Raw genomic sequence first — 15,978 nt, 5'->3', positions numbered from 1 at the left:
TGCCGTGATGCTTCTTGACCCAGGGGTTCCCCTCATGAGGGAGACTGGGATGACGTCACCTGATCCCCGGAAAGGAGGCTAGGAGGAAAAGACAAACAGCAGGACAAGAAACCACTAACACTTCAAGTGAAAAGACTCAATACTGAAGGTAAAATGTTAAAAATGTAAACTGTTTGGAACTTAAGGAGAAGCAACTAGCACTGGAATGGTGAGGCTAACTCCTAACATCACTGTGAGAGGTGGGAGGAGAGGCTGGCTCTCATACAGAGGGAGGGACTCGGAGAGCATGGAGCTTCATTCACTCTGCTGAACACACACACACACACACACACACACACACACACACACACACACACACACACACACACACACACACACACACACACACACACACACACACACACACACACACACAAACACACACACATGCTCCGCAAAACTGTTTCTCAGGCTGAGAGAAAAGAGGGGATCGTAGGAGAGGACCGCACGCTCGCAGAGTAAGTTCTTTACAGTTCTTTACCTTTTTTTGACTATTTTACAGCAAATCAGTTGAATAGTTTGTTACTGTGACTCAGAGGAAGCAGATGAAGTGCATGTTTTCATCACAGTTTAAAAAAAATGTGTCTTTATGAAGTCAAAAGTATGCAAGTTGTTTTTTTCCACTGCTAGTTTTATTGAATTGAACTTCTTTCTCTTCTCCAACTCGCCCATACAGTACACCTTTCTGCTGATGTGAACCACATGTCACACACACACACACACACACAACACACACACACACACACACACACACACACACACACACACACACACACACACACACACACACACACACACACACACACACACACACATAGACTCTGCAGAGGTCCAGCTCGCCTCCCTGGGGCTTCTCCTCTACATGCACAAAAATGAGAGAATAGAAAAAGAGGGAGTGGGGGGTGGACGAGTGAAGGGAAAACTTTTACAGGACAAATTGTGAATGCTCTTACATTACATCGTAAACAGTTAGGCTTGTATTTATTCTGATTAATTTTTGTTTCTTTTCATTTTGTAATAACCCAATTAATCTGCTCTTTTTTTCCATCTTGTTCTTGCTTTGTCATGTCACTCTGTCCTCCCACTGGGTCTTTCCATCTCGCCGTCATTCTCTCTCTCTCTCATCATGCTGATCTCATTGTTGTCCCAGGTGGTGACAGACAGGAAAAAAAACAGAGACACTGAGTGAGGCCAAAGAGGGTCATCAAACCCTGGAGAGCACAGAGGTTTCAGATCCTTTGACTTGTTCCCGATAGAAGACACATTGATCCGGGTGGAGGCACCGGGCCTCAGCTCTCAGGACCAACCTCCAGGATGTCCCGGAGGAGGTCTACAGGCGACCTGGTGCCCAAGGAAATCACTGAGATCTTAGCCCGGGAGGCGAAGGTTCAGCGGGGGCAGAAGAAGCCGGGTAGCTCCCTGGGACAGGCCTTCAGCTGGTTAAAGGGGAGCAGGAGGAAGAAGAACATCAGCAACGGGGTGAACAGAACCGCTAATAGTGTGACGGACGCCAAACAGGGACTTCAGAATCATGACCCTGCAAAAGGTGAGTGTTTAAAGACCTTATACGTAACCTTTTTTAACTTTAGGTATTCAGCTCAAAACACAAGACATAAGAACAAAAGACATAAGACATAAAAAAAAAAAGGTTCCTTGGAGGAGGCTCAGTGTTTTTTCACAAAATCGAGCAATTCTTCTCAATATTTTTACTTTTACAAAGGATCAAATGACTATATGTAATGTGAAAGCTGTTGCTCGTACTGACGAACCCACAGAGAATTATCATTCCACTCTGCAGTTGCTAAAAGGTTTTACAGAGTGTTTTGTCTTCCTTCAGCTCATTGTTTTGGTTTTATGGTGCACAATTTTACTGTTTTGGTTCAAAACTCATCGCTCTCTTGAACCTCATTTTTAATCAGACAGGCCATTTTTATCAGGTTAAACCCATTGTATTCGACTTATCCAGCACCAAACAGCTGACAGACAAAGTTAGCAATTAGCTGGTGGACATAGTTGAGCATGCGCTAAAAATAAAGATATTTCCCACATGAGCTGGCGAAGACGGATACAAAGTTTGAGGAGCAGAAAAAGCATCACTATGTAGTTATTTCAACAGCCTTTTTTATCCGTTTATTGCATATTTTGGGTTCATACCACTGAAGTAAACCAGCTGACATGTGGCTTGCTGTTGTGAATACAGCTCGCTGAAATACACAGAGTTCCTCCAGATGATTATATGAACCCAGACACGGTGGCGTTGGATTTTGCAATGTATCTGGGACTTTCACAACATGCACAATGCTGCAAGCTTTTGGGGGAGTTTTTCCTTGTCCAATGCAAGGGTCCACGAACAAAGGATGCTGTATGTTGTATAGATTTTAAAGTAAAGATGTGAGAATGAATATTCCTGGTCATGGTTCAGTTTAGGTGAGGATCAGAGTTTGGAAGCCACGTCTGCTTTTTTGGCAACACCACTGTATAATTCTGTCTTGTTTTGTCTGCCATGATCACAGACGGTGCCATCATGATATTTCAGGGACTTTTGTTGACTTTTGGATTAAGATGGAAAGGTAAAAGGGATTTTGTTATCATCAGGACATCAGTCTGAACATTTATAACTTGGCAGAAGTGACACACACACACACACACACACGGACGGACTGACACAGGGGTCTAATCCCCCTTTCTGTTTACTGATGCGTTTGCTTGGTCGGCAGCACAGAGATTACCCACAGTCCCCACTTCCTGTTTTTGTTCCACCTCCAAAGCCATCCCTCTCTCTTCTGTCATTGTGTGTATGTGTGTGTGTGGGTGTGTGTGTTTGTGTGTGTGTGTGTTACTGTAGTAACTATCCAACAACTCTTGGAAATCCAGATTCACAGTCTGTCAGACCTTGTTTGGTCTTTTGTGGTTTTTGTGCTCGTTCTGCCTAAAAAGAACTTCCCTGATCCCTTATTATTCCTAACATTGTGTGGTCTTGTTCGGGTCTGTAGAGATCTATGGATTCTGGATGGGTAACAGGCAGTGACTCCATTGGAAACCAAAGATTAACTAATAGTGCGGCTAATAATTCCCCAGCAGAGGATGTGGTTAAAGGCTGATGGTGGGGATGTGTGGGAACTATATTTTTTATGGGCGTTCTGTCTCAGTAATTTAGTGTTTTTAAGATGAAAGAGGAACAATGTCAAGCATGTCCAAGAAAAAAATAGATAATCATGAACGCCCAACCAGCCAGGAGTTTCAGAATAAATAGTGGAACTGAGGTATCAGCTCTTTCATTGTATTCTCTTATTGTTTTACAGTATTTTAGGTTCCCGTTTATTTCAAGTTTTTTTCTTAAAATAACTTTATTGAGTGTTTGATAGCTGGCATATCGTTTTGGTTTGTCTGTTGACTAATGGCGCTTGACCAGTTGTGGGTGCTGGAGACACGTTTGCTATTGGTGAAAGTTTTATTTTGGAGATAAAATCAATGAATCTAGAAAAGCAGAAAGTGTCAGGTGTTTAAATTCTTTATCACAATATCAGTCATGATTCGTTGACTGGATCTTGCCAAAGTTCACTTGTCAACATGCACAACAAGTCTGTAGCTGTGTGACAGAAAGATCTGTTCCCTACTTCACCAGCATGAACAGCTTGTTTTGTCTATCTCACCTGTGTCTGTTTGTGTGTGTGAACACATTGATTTGGATCGTCTTGATTTCTTTTGGCTCTTTGTCTCCCACAGATAGAGTAAGGAAAGCTTGTTTTCCCACCGGTAAATAAATGGTAGATTGCATCTTTATTTTTCTCTTTACTAAAAGACCTTAACAAAAACAATCTTCTATTCATTCTCCCTGAACCCGCTGGGCCACTTTTCCAACTTGACTAGACAAAGCACGAATCTGGTCAAAGACAACTGTCACACAGACTCTTACAGTATATGTGCTCACTCACATTATAAATATAATGGTTTGGTTTACAGACCCACATAAGTTTACAATACTCGTAAAGGCCTTTACACGTCAGCGCCAATATTTTTATTTCAAACTGGTGTTTTTGTCATGTGTATGTTTGGCGTCAACCAATCACATTGTGCGGAACAGTCATAATCAATACGTACACTATATTGTACAACAAGACAGAGGCTCCGAGGTCCGAACCACAGACTGTATATAAGAAGTGGACGCAGTCTTTGTGATGTCACCCATTCATTTTTGGACTGCCGCTTTGATGTCTTCAAGTTCAGCATTTTTGTTGCAATCTGGGATTTTGGCCATGTCCATCTTGGTTAAGTGACTTTATCTGGACTGCAGAGTCCTCCCTAAAGCATACTCTGCTTTATGGTCTATTTAACTCTAAATTGGACCGTAATTCACTAAAAGAAACATAATGTTCTATTGAAGAAGACCTGAAACTAGCAATTGAGACCATAAACTCATGTTTACAATGTTTACTGAGGTAATAAATCAAATGAGAAGTAGGGTCTTTTTTCATAGATATCTATACAATCTGACTCTTCTGCAACCAAAGGAGTTGTCGACTGTCAGTTTTAGACTAACAAAATACTTGCTGTACACGTAACGTTAAACATACTGAGATACAGAATACCAAAGTATTCCCATTGTTCCTGATGAGGCCTCACTTTTGTCTTCTTAAAGGCTCAGTTTTTCGGTTCCGCAGCTTGCAGAAATAGTTTTGGCTTCTTTACCCTGTTGGTAGTACATCCTACCACACAGCAGCTTTTAGGCATTTTTCTGTTGTTTGCTAGCAGATGAAAGTGGCAAGGAGTAACCTTCAGGCAATACAAAGATAATGGAGAGCGATGAATTGTCCCCTCCGGTGTGGACGGGACTTAAATGCACTCTTTCTCTATTGCCTTGCTCATATGATAACAGATCTTAGTCTCAGTTATTCAAACTCAACACCAGTGATACTGAAAGATCTGAAGTTAAGATGTGTATGATGATGCTTCAAATGATGACAGAGTAGTTAAAAGAGAAACTCTGTATCTCTCCTCCTCCTCCTCACTGTGCCTTCTTGTTTCTGTTTCAATGACATGAGGCTCTGACTATAATACGTCTTTGTTGGTGGGTTTACATTGGCCGTGTCATCTCTGCAAAGACTGGCTCAGATCTGCTCAACCGCGATCCAGAGCTCTGCAGTCCAGCGCTGACTGCCGGCTATATTTTACAGAGATTCATCTCTTATAAAAAAAATACCAGCTCTTTGATGTGCTGAATTCCTGAGAGCAGTGCATCAGAGTGGTTTGTGTGTGTTTGTGTGTGTGTTTGTCAAGGTCTTTCAGCGTGCATGTGTGCGCGTGCGTGGCAGCCTGGATGCCAGATTGGACCTGGAGTTATGCGATGGAGAGGAGAGATTACAACGAATCACAAAGCCCCATTCAGCCTTGAGGAGACTCTTAGGGAACACTCTCTCAATGCTTTTTTAATTAGAGCAACTTTTCACTCAAACACACACACACACACACACACACACACACACACACACACAAACACACAAAAAAAAGTATTTCTGTCAGATTTTTCCGTCTCTTTGCCCATTCATTACTGCATATTACTGTTTTTGATACCCTCTATTCAGTGGGTGTGTAGGTCTCCACTGCTTATTATTGTGTAATCAGCATGTGTTTAAAAAAGTGTGTTTGTGTGTGTGTGTGTGTGTGTGTGTGGACATCTCCAGCGCTGAGCGAGGGTGTGTGACCGAGTGCTACCCTGTATCAGAGGGTATCTCTGTGTTTGTGTGTCAGCAGCATATTGCTCGGCTTAGGGCGGCGCCAACCCAGCGCCCGGCGCTCATTACATCACCTCCACACACACACACACACACACACACACACATATACCCACAAGAGCGTACAGAGAACTACCTGCTTTGTCCAGCACTGCTCATCTTTGGCTGCCGGCTGTTTTAGCGGTGAGGTCATTCTGCACAATCTCTGGGATTTCTGGGTGTGTGGAGTCATTGTTTTCTACATGTGTGAAGCCATGTGTGTGAGAATACTTCTTGTAAAAGTAGATCCAATTCTTTGCTTGATTTCTCTCTATCTGCATGGGTTTGTGTGTGTGTGTGTGTGTGTGTGTGTGTGTGTGTGTGTGTGTGTGTGTGTGTGTGTGTGTGTGTGTGTGTGTGTGTGTGTGTGTGTGTGTGCTGCCACATCACAAAACACAGTCTGGGTGTGTAGATTCACAAACTATAATGCAGATTGCAGACCTGGCGGAGTAATTGAAGAGCAAACATCTCATTACACGGAGAACATTGTACACAGGCTCAGCTCTATTACAGGGCCACAACTCAGGGCCACTTTAATACAGTTTGACAGGATGGAGGCGGCGGGCGGAGAGGGCAAAAGAAAGGCATGCGGCAAAAGAGAGGGAGGAGTGTGAAAGTTTAATGCCACCACACAATGTTCCCCCGCGAGCATCAGCCACTGCTCACACACACACTTGGATGGATGAGCGAGGTAATTTTACCTGGGTAAGCAGATACCTCCGACCCTCATCCATCACCGTGGACGGAAAGCCACGCCGGCAATGGGGAACGTCTCCAAGGCAACGGCATTTTGAGGCGGCCGTACTATGTGGCAACATACAGGAGTGAATCATTAAGTGAGGAAGTAAAGTAAACTTCAGTGTTGCAGAAGAAGATGGGAGAAAAATGAGAACGCATGATGAAGAATTGAGGTCACGTCACAAACCCCCCTACTGTGTTCATCAGATTTAGTAATTCAAACCCTCATGATGATACAGCCCATTTATGAACCCACATGCAGAGAAAAAAACACTTCCATTTTACTGCATCTCTTTAGAAAGTCATGCACATACAGACAACACATAGACGCCCTCACATCTATAGGAAGGAGTTACTGAAATGATTTGTGATCAACATCCAAAGCCTTTTTCTCCAGAGGTATTGTTTATGTAATAAGAGCTAATGGGATGTTTTATAGGACATGGATTGTGTTTGATGTGGCGGTGGAGCAGCTGGAAGACATCAGCGTGGGACTGACAGAGTGGGAGTCTGTATACACAGGGATATACAATGTGTGTGGGTGTGTGTGTGTGTGTGTGTGTGTGTGTGTGTGTGTGTGTGTGTGTGTGTGTGTGTGTGTGTGGGTGTGTGTGTGTGTGTGTGTGGCTCCTGTTATGTAACTTGTTGTAATGGATACACCTGTTGAACACTGTTTACCTAATCCAGCTGCACGTCCTCTCTTTTCTGACTTTTTCTTTTATCTGTATGAAGAAGAATAGACCAGACGATGACAAAGATTCAGTCGATCTTTAGTGAAGGGAATTTTGGGACCATATATGTTCTGATGGTCTGGGAACATATCTTATCGCTTATATGTTTGCAATGCCAAACTATGATTTATCACCTGACTGGCCTCAAAAGCTTTACGTCAAATGTTCATATTAAGTAAGCTGCAGATTCTTCACAAAAGCTGTTAAGTAATTTTAGTCAAGTTCTAACACATCCCACACCCCCAAAAGGGAAGTAACAGCAGTAATTTATACCGGTAGATGTTATCTATACACACAAAGAAAGTCGCAACTGCTGCAATTTTAACATTTGCTCCACCTCAACCTCAAGGCTTTACATCTAACACCTACATCACCTGTTATCTAAAACACAAGGGTGGTGCAATCTTCTAATGAAGGATATTTGCAAATTGAAAAGAAAGAAAAGCCATAGATAATATATTTTTCAATATATTTGGCATTAAATTATATTTGCATACTGGGCTCGACAATACTATTACTCGCTAGGCAAGTAAAATATCACGTCGGGCTATTAAATCAAGCAACAATTTAGTCGAGCAATGGTAAAAAAAAAAACATTGTTTTTTCTAGAGCTGAAGTAGCTAAGGAGTGTGCCATCCTGCTTCCCTCTGACCTCTGTTTAGAGTTCCACATGCGCAGCACAGCTCGGGCACTCGGGGGAAAATGTTTGTGGTTAAAGACAAAGTTTATGAGCTGAAGTTCTAGTGAGCATTTCAATTATCCTGGAAACAGGAGTTTAGTTGGGTGGCATTTGAGGATGTGGGTGAAATTTGTGCCGTTTGCCCTAAGTTTGAGAGCAAGACAAATGAAACATGACAATTAACTTTAGACATTTGATATCCACTAATAAATAAAACAATGTGTATAGTAAAAGTAAAAATGAACTCTGGTAACCTGGAAAAAAATATCAACGTTGCACCCACAGTCTCTCTCCCTATTATCACCAACCAGTGACATTTAGAGCAGTTTTTGCAATTTAATACCTTGAACACACATATTGGGTTTTAGTGCTCATTGCTTTCCTTGCCTGTAGATGGCACACATCAGCATCTCTACATCTGCTTCTCCTGTAGGTGGCACGAGTTTGGCTTAAACTCCACGTCTGAAACTGATCTGTAGCTGTTAGACATGGTTTTGAATGCTTATCATCACGGTTACTTTGTGCCCTGAGGGTTTTTTATTGTGATATCAGTGCCGTGCCACAAGATGGGAGTGCTGGGCTGATGTTGGCAGATTCATTGGATTTGGAAATTAAACTGAGAAGAATTGTAGGAAAAATAGATGCCATCAATGCCGTAAAGGTCAATCCCCAAATCATAATGATTACCAGTGTTTTATTTTGTAACTCTTTAAAAACAAATGTCCTTATTCAGGCCGCCTGCCCCAGACACACACTCACTAATAAAAGTACACAGAAACATTTAAACAGGTAGATCCATTAATCCTGTCTTGAGGCCCCTGGTGATGGTCACCCTGACAACCACTTTCCCCTGACGTCTGCTCCCTAACAACGGCATTCCTCTACACACAAATGTCCTTTAACGTCCACGTGCGTATACCTGCACACACATTTACATGCAGACTGACTCGCTACGCTCCCAGTTTCGAGCCCCCCTGCAGCTGTCAGATCCTCAATTCTCTTCTGGCAATGACACACACTTTGATCACACTCGTAATTGAAATGTATCTAGGGCATGACTGGCACGTCGTTTTGCAGCGGGTTGGTGAAGACACACAATCACACACTATCAAAGTGCACTCTCATCGCTCTGTGACAGTTGAGATAGTGAGCTCGGAGGACTCCGGCAGCACAAATGTACTGGGTGTGGTTCTGGTGGTGCTGCATTAAGAGTTAAGAGGCAGCATCTCTCTCTCTCTCTCTCTCTCTCAGAGCTGTCTTATTGCAGATCATTTTACACTCTGCAATAAGAAGCTGGAGTGATATCACACGCTCACATCTCTCATTTATCTCCCTCTAGTGCTGATACATTTATCCACATACGTTCTGATTCATACTCTGAAATTCCCAGAAGCTCCTCCTGCTCTTCTAGACACTAAATCGATTCCTGTTCTGGAGAAAACAAGAGCTCACTTCTCAGTATGACCAGCACATCTCCTCTTCCTTGTTACTCCCCTCAGCCAGTAAATCTTCTTTTTATTGAGGGCTTTTTTTTTATTATCTCTCAGCAGTGCCCTACACATTAGAGTGGTGGGGGGATGGAGGGAAGAAACGTGATCAGGGGTGACCATGATGAGGAGTGTGTGGTTTCACTTTTGTTGCTCTTCATCATCACTACTCTCCCTCCCCTCTTCCTCCATTTTGTTCCAACATGGAAGCTCAGTTTCTCGTGATTCTTCTTCTTCTCTCTCTCTCTCTCTCTCTCTCTTTCTCTCTGACCTTGTTCTGGATGGCCGCTATTAATCCACAATCTTTAAGAGTGGTATCACCGGCATTTTGTGACGCCAAAGGTCATGACATCATCATCGTGGGACATAAGTTATCTTTGTTTTTCAGGGACAAGTGTTAGATGTTCTCTTTTAGAGGGGAAACAGAATTAAGCAGAAGGAAACAGAACATTAGGAAAGAGGAAGATGAATACTTACGGTAAACCTTACGGGGTGTTTATTAAAAGTCACATTGCTTCCTCTGGAATCCGTTCTCACCCGTCTGGCCCCAGCATCTGTATTTTTCCTCTCAGCATAGCAGGAATGTTCTCATCTCAAAACAAGCTTTGATCCGTCCGACCGGTTGACTGCCGCATATCCTGCTCTTTATAGTCTTTTTTTGTTTTTTCATCTATCTGTGTGTGTGTGTGTTGTGAGGAATTTCAAGAGGTGCCAGACAGGAGAGCTGCACCTGTAAAGATCAGTTGAATTATTGAGCATCCCTCTGCTGTTTTTAGTTTCCATTCGTGCCTTTATATCAGTTTTTAGGGGGAAGGATACACAACTTGAGCGTAGCTTTAACCGTGAGAGAGAAAAAAGGGTGTCAATCATTTGATGATCTATCATTTTTAAAAGATAAGTGTGTGTTTTCACTCAAAATGCTCAGCCGTGTGAATGCTCAGCTCTGGAGCTCAGCGAGGCAGAGAGTGGGAGGGGCACTCTCTTACACACACACATGCAAACACACACACACACACACTTGATAGTGAGCTTGTCAGTATTGGACGCTGCCGGTGCTTCAGCAGCTGGATGTTCGGGACTGGAAGTGTGTCGGCAGGGAGAATAGGACTGATTGTGTTGGGTTTTTGCCTGCTGGATCTGTGTTTGTGTGTGTGTGTGTGTGTGTGTGTGTGTGTGTGTGTGTGTGTGCTGTTTGTTTTATAGGAATGGTGTCAGTGGGTCTCTAGCACACATTCACTACACTGTGTGTGTGTGTGTGTGTGTGTGTGTGTGTGTGTGTGTGTGTGTGTGTGTGTGTACTGAATCATCAGGTTCAGGAGTGCGTTATTGACTGACTCAGGGTGTGTGTTTTCATGCTGAAGAGCGAGGAGCTGTGGGGTCTAAAGAGCAGGAATACAGATGTAATGTTACATGACGGCGAGATGACAGACCCCCTTTAGGGGCTGCAGGACTGCCCCAAAAATGGGGAACAGCATCCAGAAGAGGAAGAAGAAGGTTCAGACGGAGAGAAACTGGAGCTCAAACAAGGAAAAACCTAAAGGACTCTGGCTGTTTGGACTCAGAGACAAACTGAAAACAGGTACGTCTGGAGAGAATGCAAAGAAATATCATAAATATTAATTGACAGTCTTGTAAAACCGGACTTGTTTTGAGCCACTTTGAGAAGCGTCACTTGTGTAGTTGGCTGTGTGTGTGTGTGTGTGTGTGTGTGTGTGTGTGTGTGTGTGTGTGTGTGTGTGTGTGTGTGTGTGTGTGTGTGTGTGTGTGGTCATGTGCTGGTGAGTTATTTTCCCATGCTGACTTTACCTTAGTCAGCTTCAAGGCTTCCTGCTTATTGCACACTTGTGCAGAAGAGGGTTGTGTGGGCAAGAGTGTGTTTTTTTCTCTTTTTTGCTCTGGGGATTTGTTTCTCTTTAGTAGTGACAGAGGATTTTAAATGATGACGGACTGAATGTGCCTTTTTTTGTGTGGCTAATTTCACTTAAAGTTTCATGCATTTCACTGCTCTAGTGTACATGTGTGTTTGTGTAAGTGATCCTGTACCTTATTATATGATTCTGTGTGTTGTTATTGCCAGACCGTTATACCTGCAGTGGAACAGAGAGCTTAAACTGTCCCAGTCTGATCATTGTCTCTGTTAACAGTCCCTGAAGCAACAAATAAAAACCCCAGACAAACAGGTTTTAACACAAGCTCACACAGATTGTCAGATGACGCTCTGTCACAGAGGTTTTGTCTCATGCAAAGCTGCCGTTGACGTCTTCTGTTTCTTTCTGTTTCATGTTTTTCTTTCCGCACCCACGACTATTTTTAGTCTACCTGGGTTTTTCTCACATCATTCCCACACGTCTTTCTTCCGTCTCTTTGGTTATTATTGACAAAATAGTGCACTTAAAGTTTCTGGACACTGGGATCGCTTGCACCAACTCTACCCTTGAAGCTGCAATAATATATACAGTATGTTTAAATCAACAATGGATTCAGTTACTCTAATTTGAAATCCTGCTCGTGTAGACTCCTTAGTTCTACACAGATTTTTAGCATCTTTCTGCACATTGTTTTTGTTTTTAAGGTATGGTTTTTATGCTCTCACCTTGTTTCTAGTTGCAAGGTGTTCCAGTTTTTTCAGCAAAAAACTCTGAAAAACCAACCGTACGCTACATGCTATGCCCCAAAACACATATTTTCAGATATTCCCTTCAGGAGTTACTACAGACCAAAACAAATCTCAAGGTTGAGTGAATATTGGAGTTACATCGGCAACCAAAATACTTATATGGTAATAAGATGACAGTGTTTTGTTTACAGCTTGTTCTGCAGCTCCAAGTGACCAAATAAATCAATTATTGCTGCTTTAGTAAAGGACCATCGGAGCCATGCAGCTCTAAAGTTATTTTACTTTGGTAAACAAATCATAACTGCAAGTGTTCAAAACATGCTTGTGATCTTTCTCTCTTTGATTTGTTCAGTTGTTTTGGCAAAGACTGTCACCTGGCTCAACAGTACAGTATTTATAAAGCACAGTTTGAAATGATGTAAGACTTTAAACTGTTTCATTTTCACTTTGATGAATCTACTGGTTTCTATCCAAGTAAATAATATTGTACCACACCCAAAAGGCTAAGTCAGTGTGGCAACGTTTTGATTTAATATTTCCATTGTTACAACTTGGTTTGCTTCAAGTTTATATTTTTTAGAGTGATTTTTGCTGAACAGATGCTGATAGAGCAATTTGTCCATCACAAACCTTCCACAGATCTGTGTTGCCTCTTTCGTTAGTCGGCGGTCGTGGCTGTACGGTCATTAGCTGGAGTTGGAGCATTAGAAAATTACCAAATGCGTCTATCTGCTTGTGTCATTAGACAGCATGAAATATGTCCAACATTAGCTGGAACCAAACAGCGATAACAATTAGACGAAGACTAATAAATTCTTAAATTTTTTTCTTGTGGGTGTTTTTTCTATTGCAGTTAGACTTTCAGACGAAAAAAAAGCAAACAATTCACTTTTTAGCCTGCATTTTGTGTTTCACAAATATGGCTGAAATTGGTTCCTGATGCTACTGGTTTCCATGGTAACACCTGAACCTACTGAACCCTGTGTGTTCAAGGTATGGAGACGCATCCGCTGTCAGCTAAACAGGACAGGGCAGTTAAGTCTCTTATCAGAACATCTAGATGGTGTTTGTGTGTACGAAAAAAAGGTGGACTGTGCTCGCTCTGGATAATGAACGTTCATGTGTACAAACACATCTTGAATTGGTTTTCTGTCAGGGTGGTCGGTGTCTTCGTGGGCGTGTGTGACTGTCGTTCCTCTGTTCCCCTGAATTCACCGCCTTCATTCACGGAGAGTTTATTCAGAAACTTGGGGTGTGAATGCATTCCTACATTCCTGCCGATTTCCTCGCGCATGAGCTCCCATCCAACACACAAACACACGACCTCTTCAAATGAGGCTCAATTCTTTTTTTTTGTTGAGGTGATTGCAGCTTTTTGTTACACAATGGCACCAAAATGAAGGCGGATTGAGCAAGAGTGTAACACAATGTTTCTGTGCAGTTGTACTGATGCAATACTCCTCAAAGTTGTTGACGTACTCCCAGTAAACCATAGTTAATGGATTTAAAGGCACCACACAGATCATGGTCTCTCTGTGCTGCAGTAACGCAGCTTCAGCAGGCTAATGAAACACGCAGAGGATGAACTCAGTGACTGGATCCGCACCATGTGCTCCAGAAATATGTGTCATGTGTGTGGCTTTGGTCGAGTTCCAAACCAGACACCCCGTCTCTGTCCTTCACAAAATCTGTGAGGTTGTTTATTTTGGGGGATACAACACTTAGCAGACTGGGAAATGACTTGATGTCACAAAGGGCTGGATGATTTGGAAATAAAATGATTATTTGAAGACATTGCAAGCGCATTATGCAATAGGATTTGCGATATTGGTTTGATTTTTACGACTTTTGCTTACTTGTGCAGCTCACTTTGAAACAATTATAATGTCAACAAGAGCTCTAAAGCTTTTAGTACTTTAACCTCAAATCATGTAAGATCAGCATCCATTGATGACACTTGTTGTGACCCTGAAAACCAGTCATGATTGCCAAGATTGAAGCAGTGTGTCTCCGTAATGAAGAGAAGTGATGAAGAAGAGTTACTGTGACGGTGGAAAGAAACAATTATTCCCATTAGCAATTGATCTTTTGATTTTTGTCTTAGTCAATTCTTTTGGGCTATAAAATATCAGAAAATACAGAAAATGCTCCTCAAAATTTTTATTCAATCCAACGTGATATCTTCAAATTGTTCATTTTGTTCAACCAACAGTACCATATTACTGCTTTTACTATCATTATTATTCTATTACATCTACTGCTGCTGTTATTATTAGTAGTCATCATTTATCTATTATTATTTCTGCTATTTTTACCGCTATGACATCTCTCATTATATGTATAATTTCTGTCGTATATTCATAATATGTTGTTCATTCTGCACACATGTTTTGCACTTCTGCTCATCATGGGAGAGGAATCCCTCCTCAGTTACTCTCCCACAGGTTTCTTCCTTTCTTTCTTTCTTTACCCCATTTACAAGTTTTTCCTTTTCCAATGCGAGGGTCGGAGGAAAGAGGATGTATTCTGTACAAAATTGAAGAAAAGAAATTGACCACGATGACTGAAATGGTTGATTGATTACCAAAATAGTTGCCGATTTATTTTCTGCAGATTGACTAGATTAATCCTCACAAATTGTCTTTCAAAACAGGGAAAATGTTCTTATTGTTGACCACAAAGATGAAACTAGATGCTTCAGAACTTTCTATTATGAGCTCTAAAAACTGTTAAAAGACACAACATGGTGTGCAGAGTTGAGATGTTGCCAGCTGAGCTCCGAAGTCACAAAGATGTCTATTCATCTGTAGACGTGAGCGCTAGTACAGTGGCTGCAGAGGATAAGATTAGCTCACTATGAGCTCACTTTACTGCATCCACAGGTGGTCAGAGGCATCCACATCCACACACACACACACACACACACACACACACACACACACACACACACACACACACACACACACACACAAACACACACACTCTCTCTCTCTCTCTTTGCGCTGTCATCCTTTCATTCTTTGGCCCCTTTTTGAGGCTTTTATGAACTCATGTGATGTAACTGACTGGCCTCCAGATGTTTCATATAACCTTCTCATAACTGTCCACTCTGCAGGGAGAACCTCAGCTGGCTTTCATCACATTGTTTCTGCACCAAGATGAGATGAATGATCCATCTAATAAACTACTTTCACTGTAAACTTGGAACTGAAATATTAGGACATACTGTCGAACAACTCCTCTTCTGCCTTTTACCATCCCCTCATTCCTTCACACTCCTCCCTGCTTCCTCTCCTTTGTGCTGTTATCTACTTGACCTTGGATTGTTGGCTGGTTATTCATCCTCCAGCATTCCAAACAGGCGATATTTCCATGTAAGATTTACTCTGGGGGAATAAATTGCGACTTTAGGGACAACGAAGGATTGCGAGGTGAGGTAACGTTAAAAGAAGAGACAGAATGAGGGAGGGAGAGGGAGTTGACTCCAGTCTAGAGGATATAAAGAGTAAAGAGGAAGAGAGAAACACGTTTTACAGGCCTGTGTATAATAAGAGAACAAGGCTGCCAGCAGATTTCCCTGCCATTTTCATTACGACTGTCTTGCTTGTGATATTTCATATTCCATTATCCTGCCGGGTAAGGCTCGCCTAAGCCTTTTGATTTCTGTAAGCCGGGCTGAGGCTCCTCTCTCTTCTTGGTCCTCCTTTGAAGATCCCATTTACTGTGTGCCTCTGTCAGAGTGGTGAACTCCCTGCAGAGAGCTTAGGCAACACACGGTCGGATAAAGAGAAGATGACTCTTTTCGTTTCTGCTATCTTTTCCCCTCCTACGCCTCGCCCCGCGTCGTCTTCCAGCGCTGATATCTTTTGTTCTGTGGCTGTTTCTCTCCGTGAATCTCACCGCTCTTCTGCTTTTC

At 42.3% G+C, this 15,978-nt stretch overlaps 1 protein-coding gene across 2 annotated transcripts in view; it reads left to right on the top strand.

The window, feature by feature from the left end:
- The first annotated feature begins 1,348 nt into the window (after positions 1-1,348).
- Positions 1,349-15,978, top strand: part of kiaa1522 (KIAA1522 ortholog) — a 36,383-nt gene continuing 21,753 nt past the window's right edge. Inside the window, exon 1 of one of the 2 annotated variants that reach the window (XM_054605971.1) lies at positions 1,349-1,585. In XM_054605971.1, coding sequence (XP_054461946.1) covers positions 1,354-1,585 — 232 coding nt within the window. In that variant the 5' untranslated portion in view covers positions 1,349-1,353. Of the gene's footprint in view, positions 1,586-10,746; positions 11,025-15,978 lie in introns of those variants that run through there. The other variant, XM_054605972.1, reaches the window with a different exon arrangement.

The sequence above is a fragment of the Anoplopoma fimbria genome, chromosome 10 (genome assembly GCF_027596085.1).
Source record: "Anoplopoma fimbria isolate UVic2021 breed Golden Eagle Sablefish chromosome 10, Afim_UVic_2022, whole genome shotgun sequence".
NCBI classification, from domain to species: Eukaryota; Metazoa; Chordata; class Actinopteri; order Perciformes; family Anoplopomatidae; genus Anoplopoma; species Anoplopoma fimbria.
Note: the sequence above shows the minus strand (reverse complement) of the source record. Positions and strands in the feature narration are given on the sequence as shown.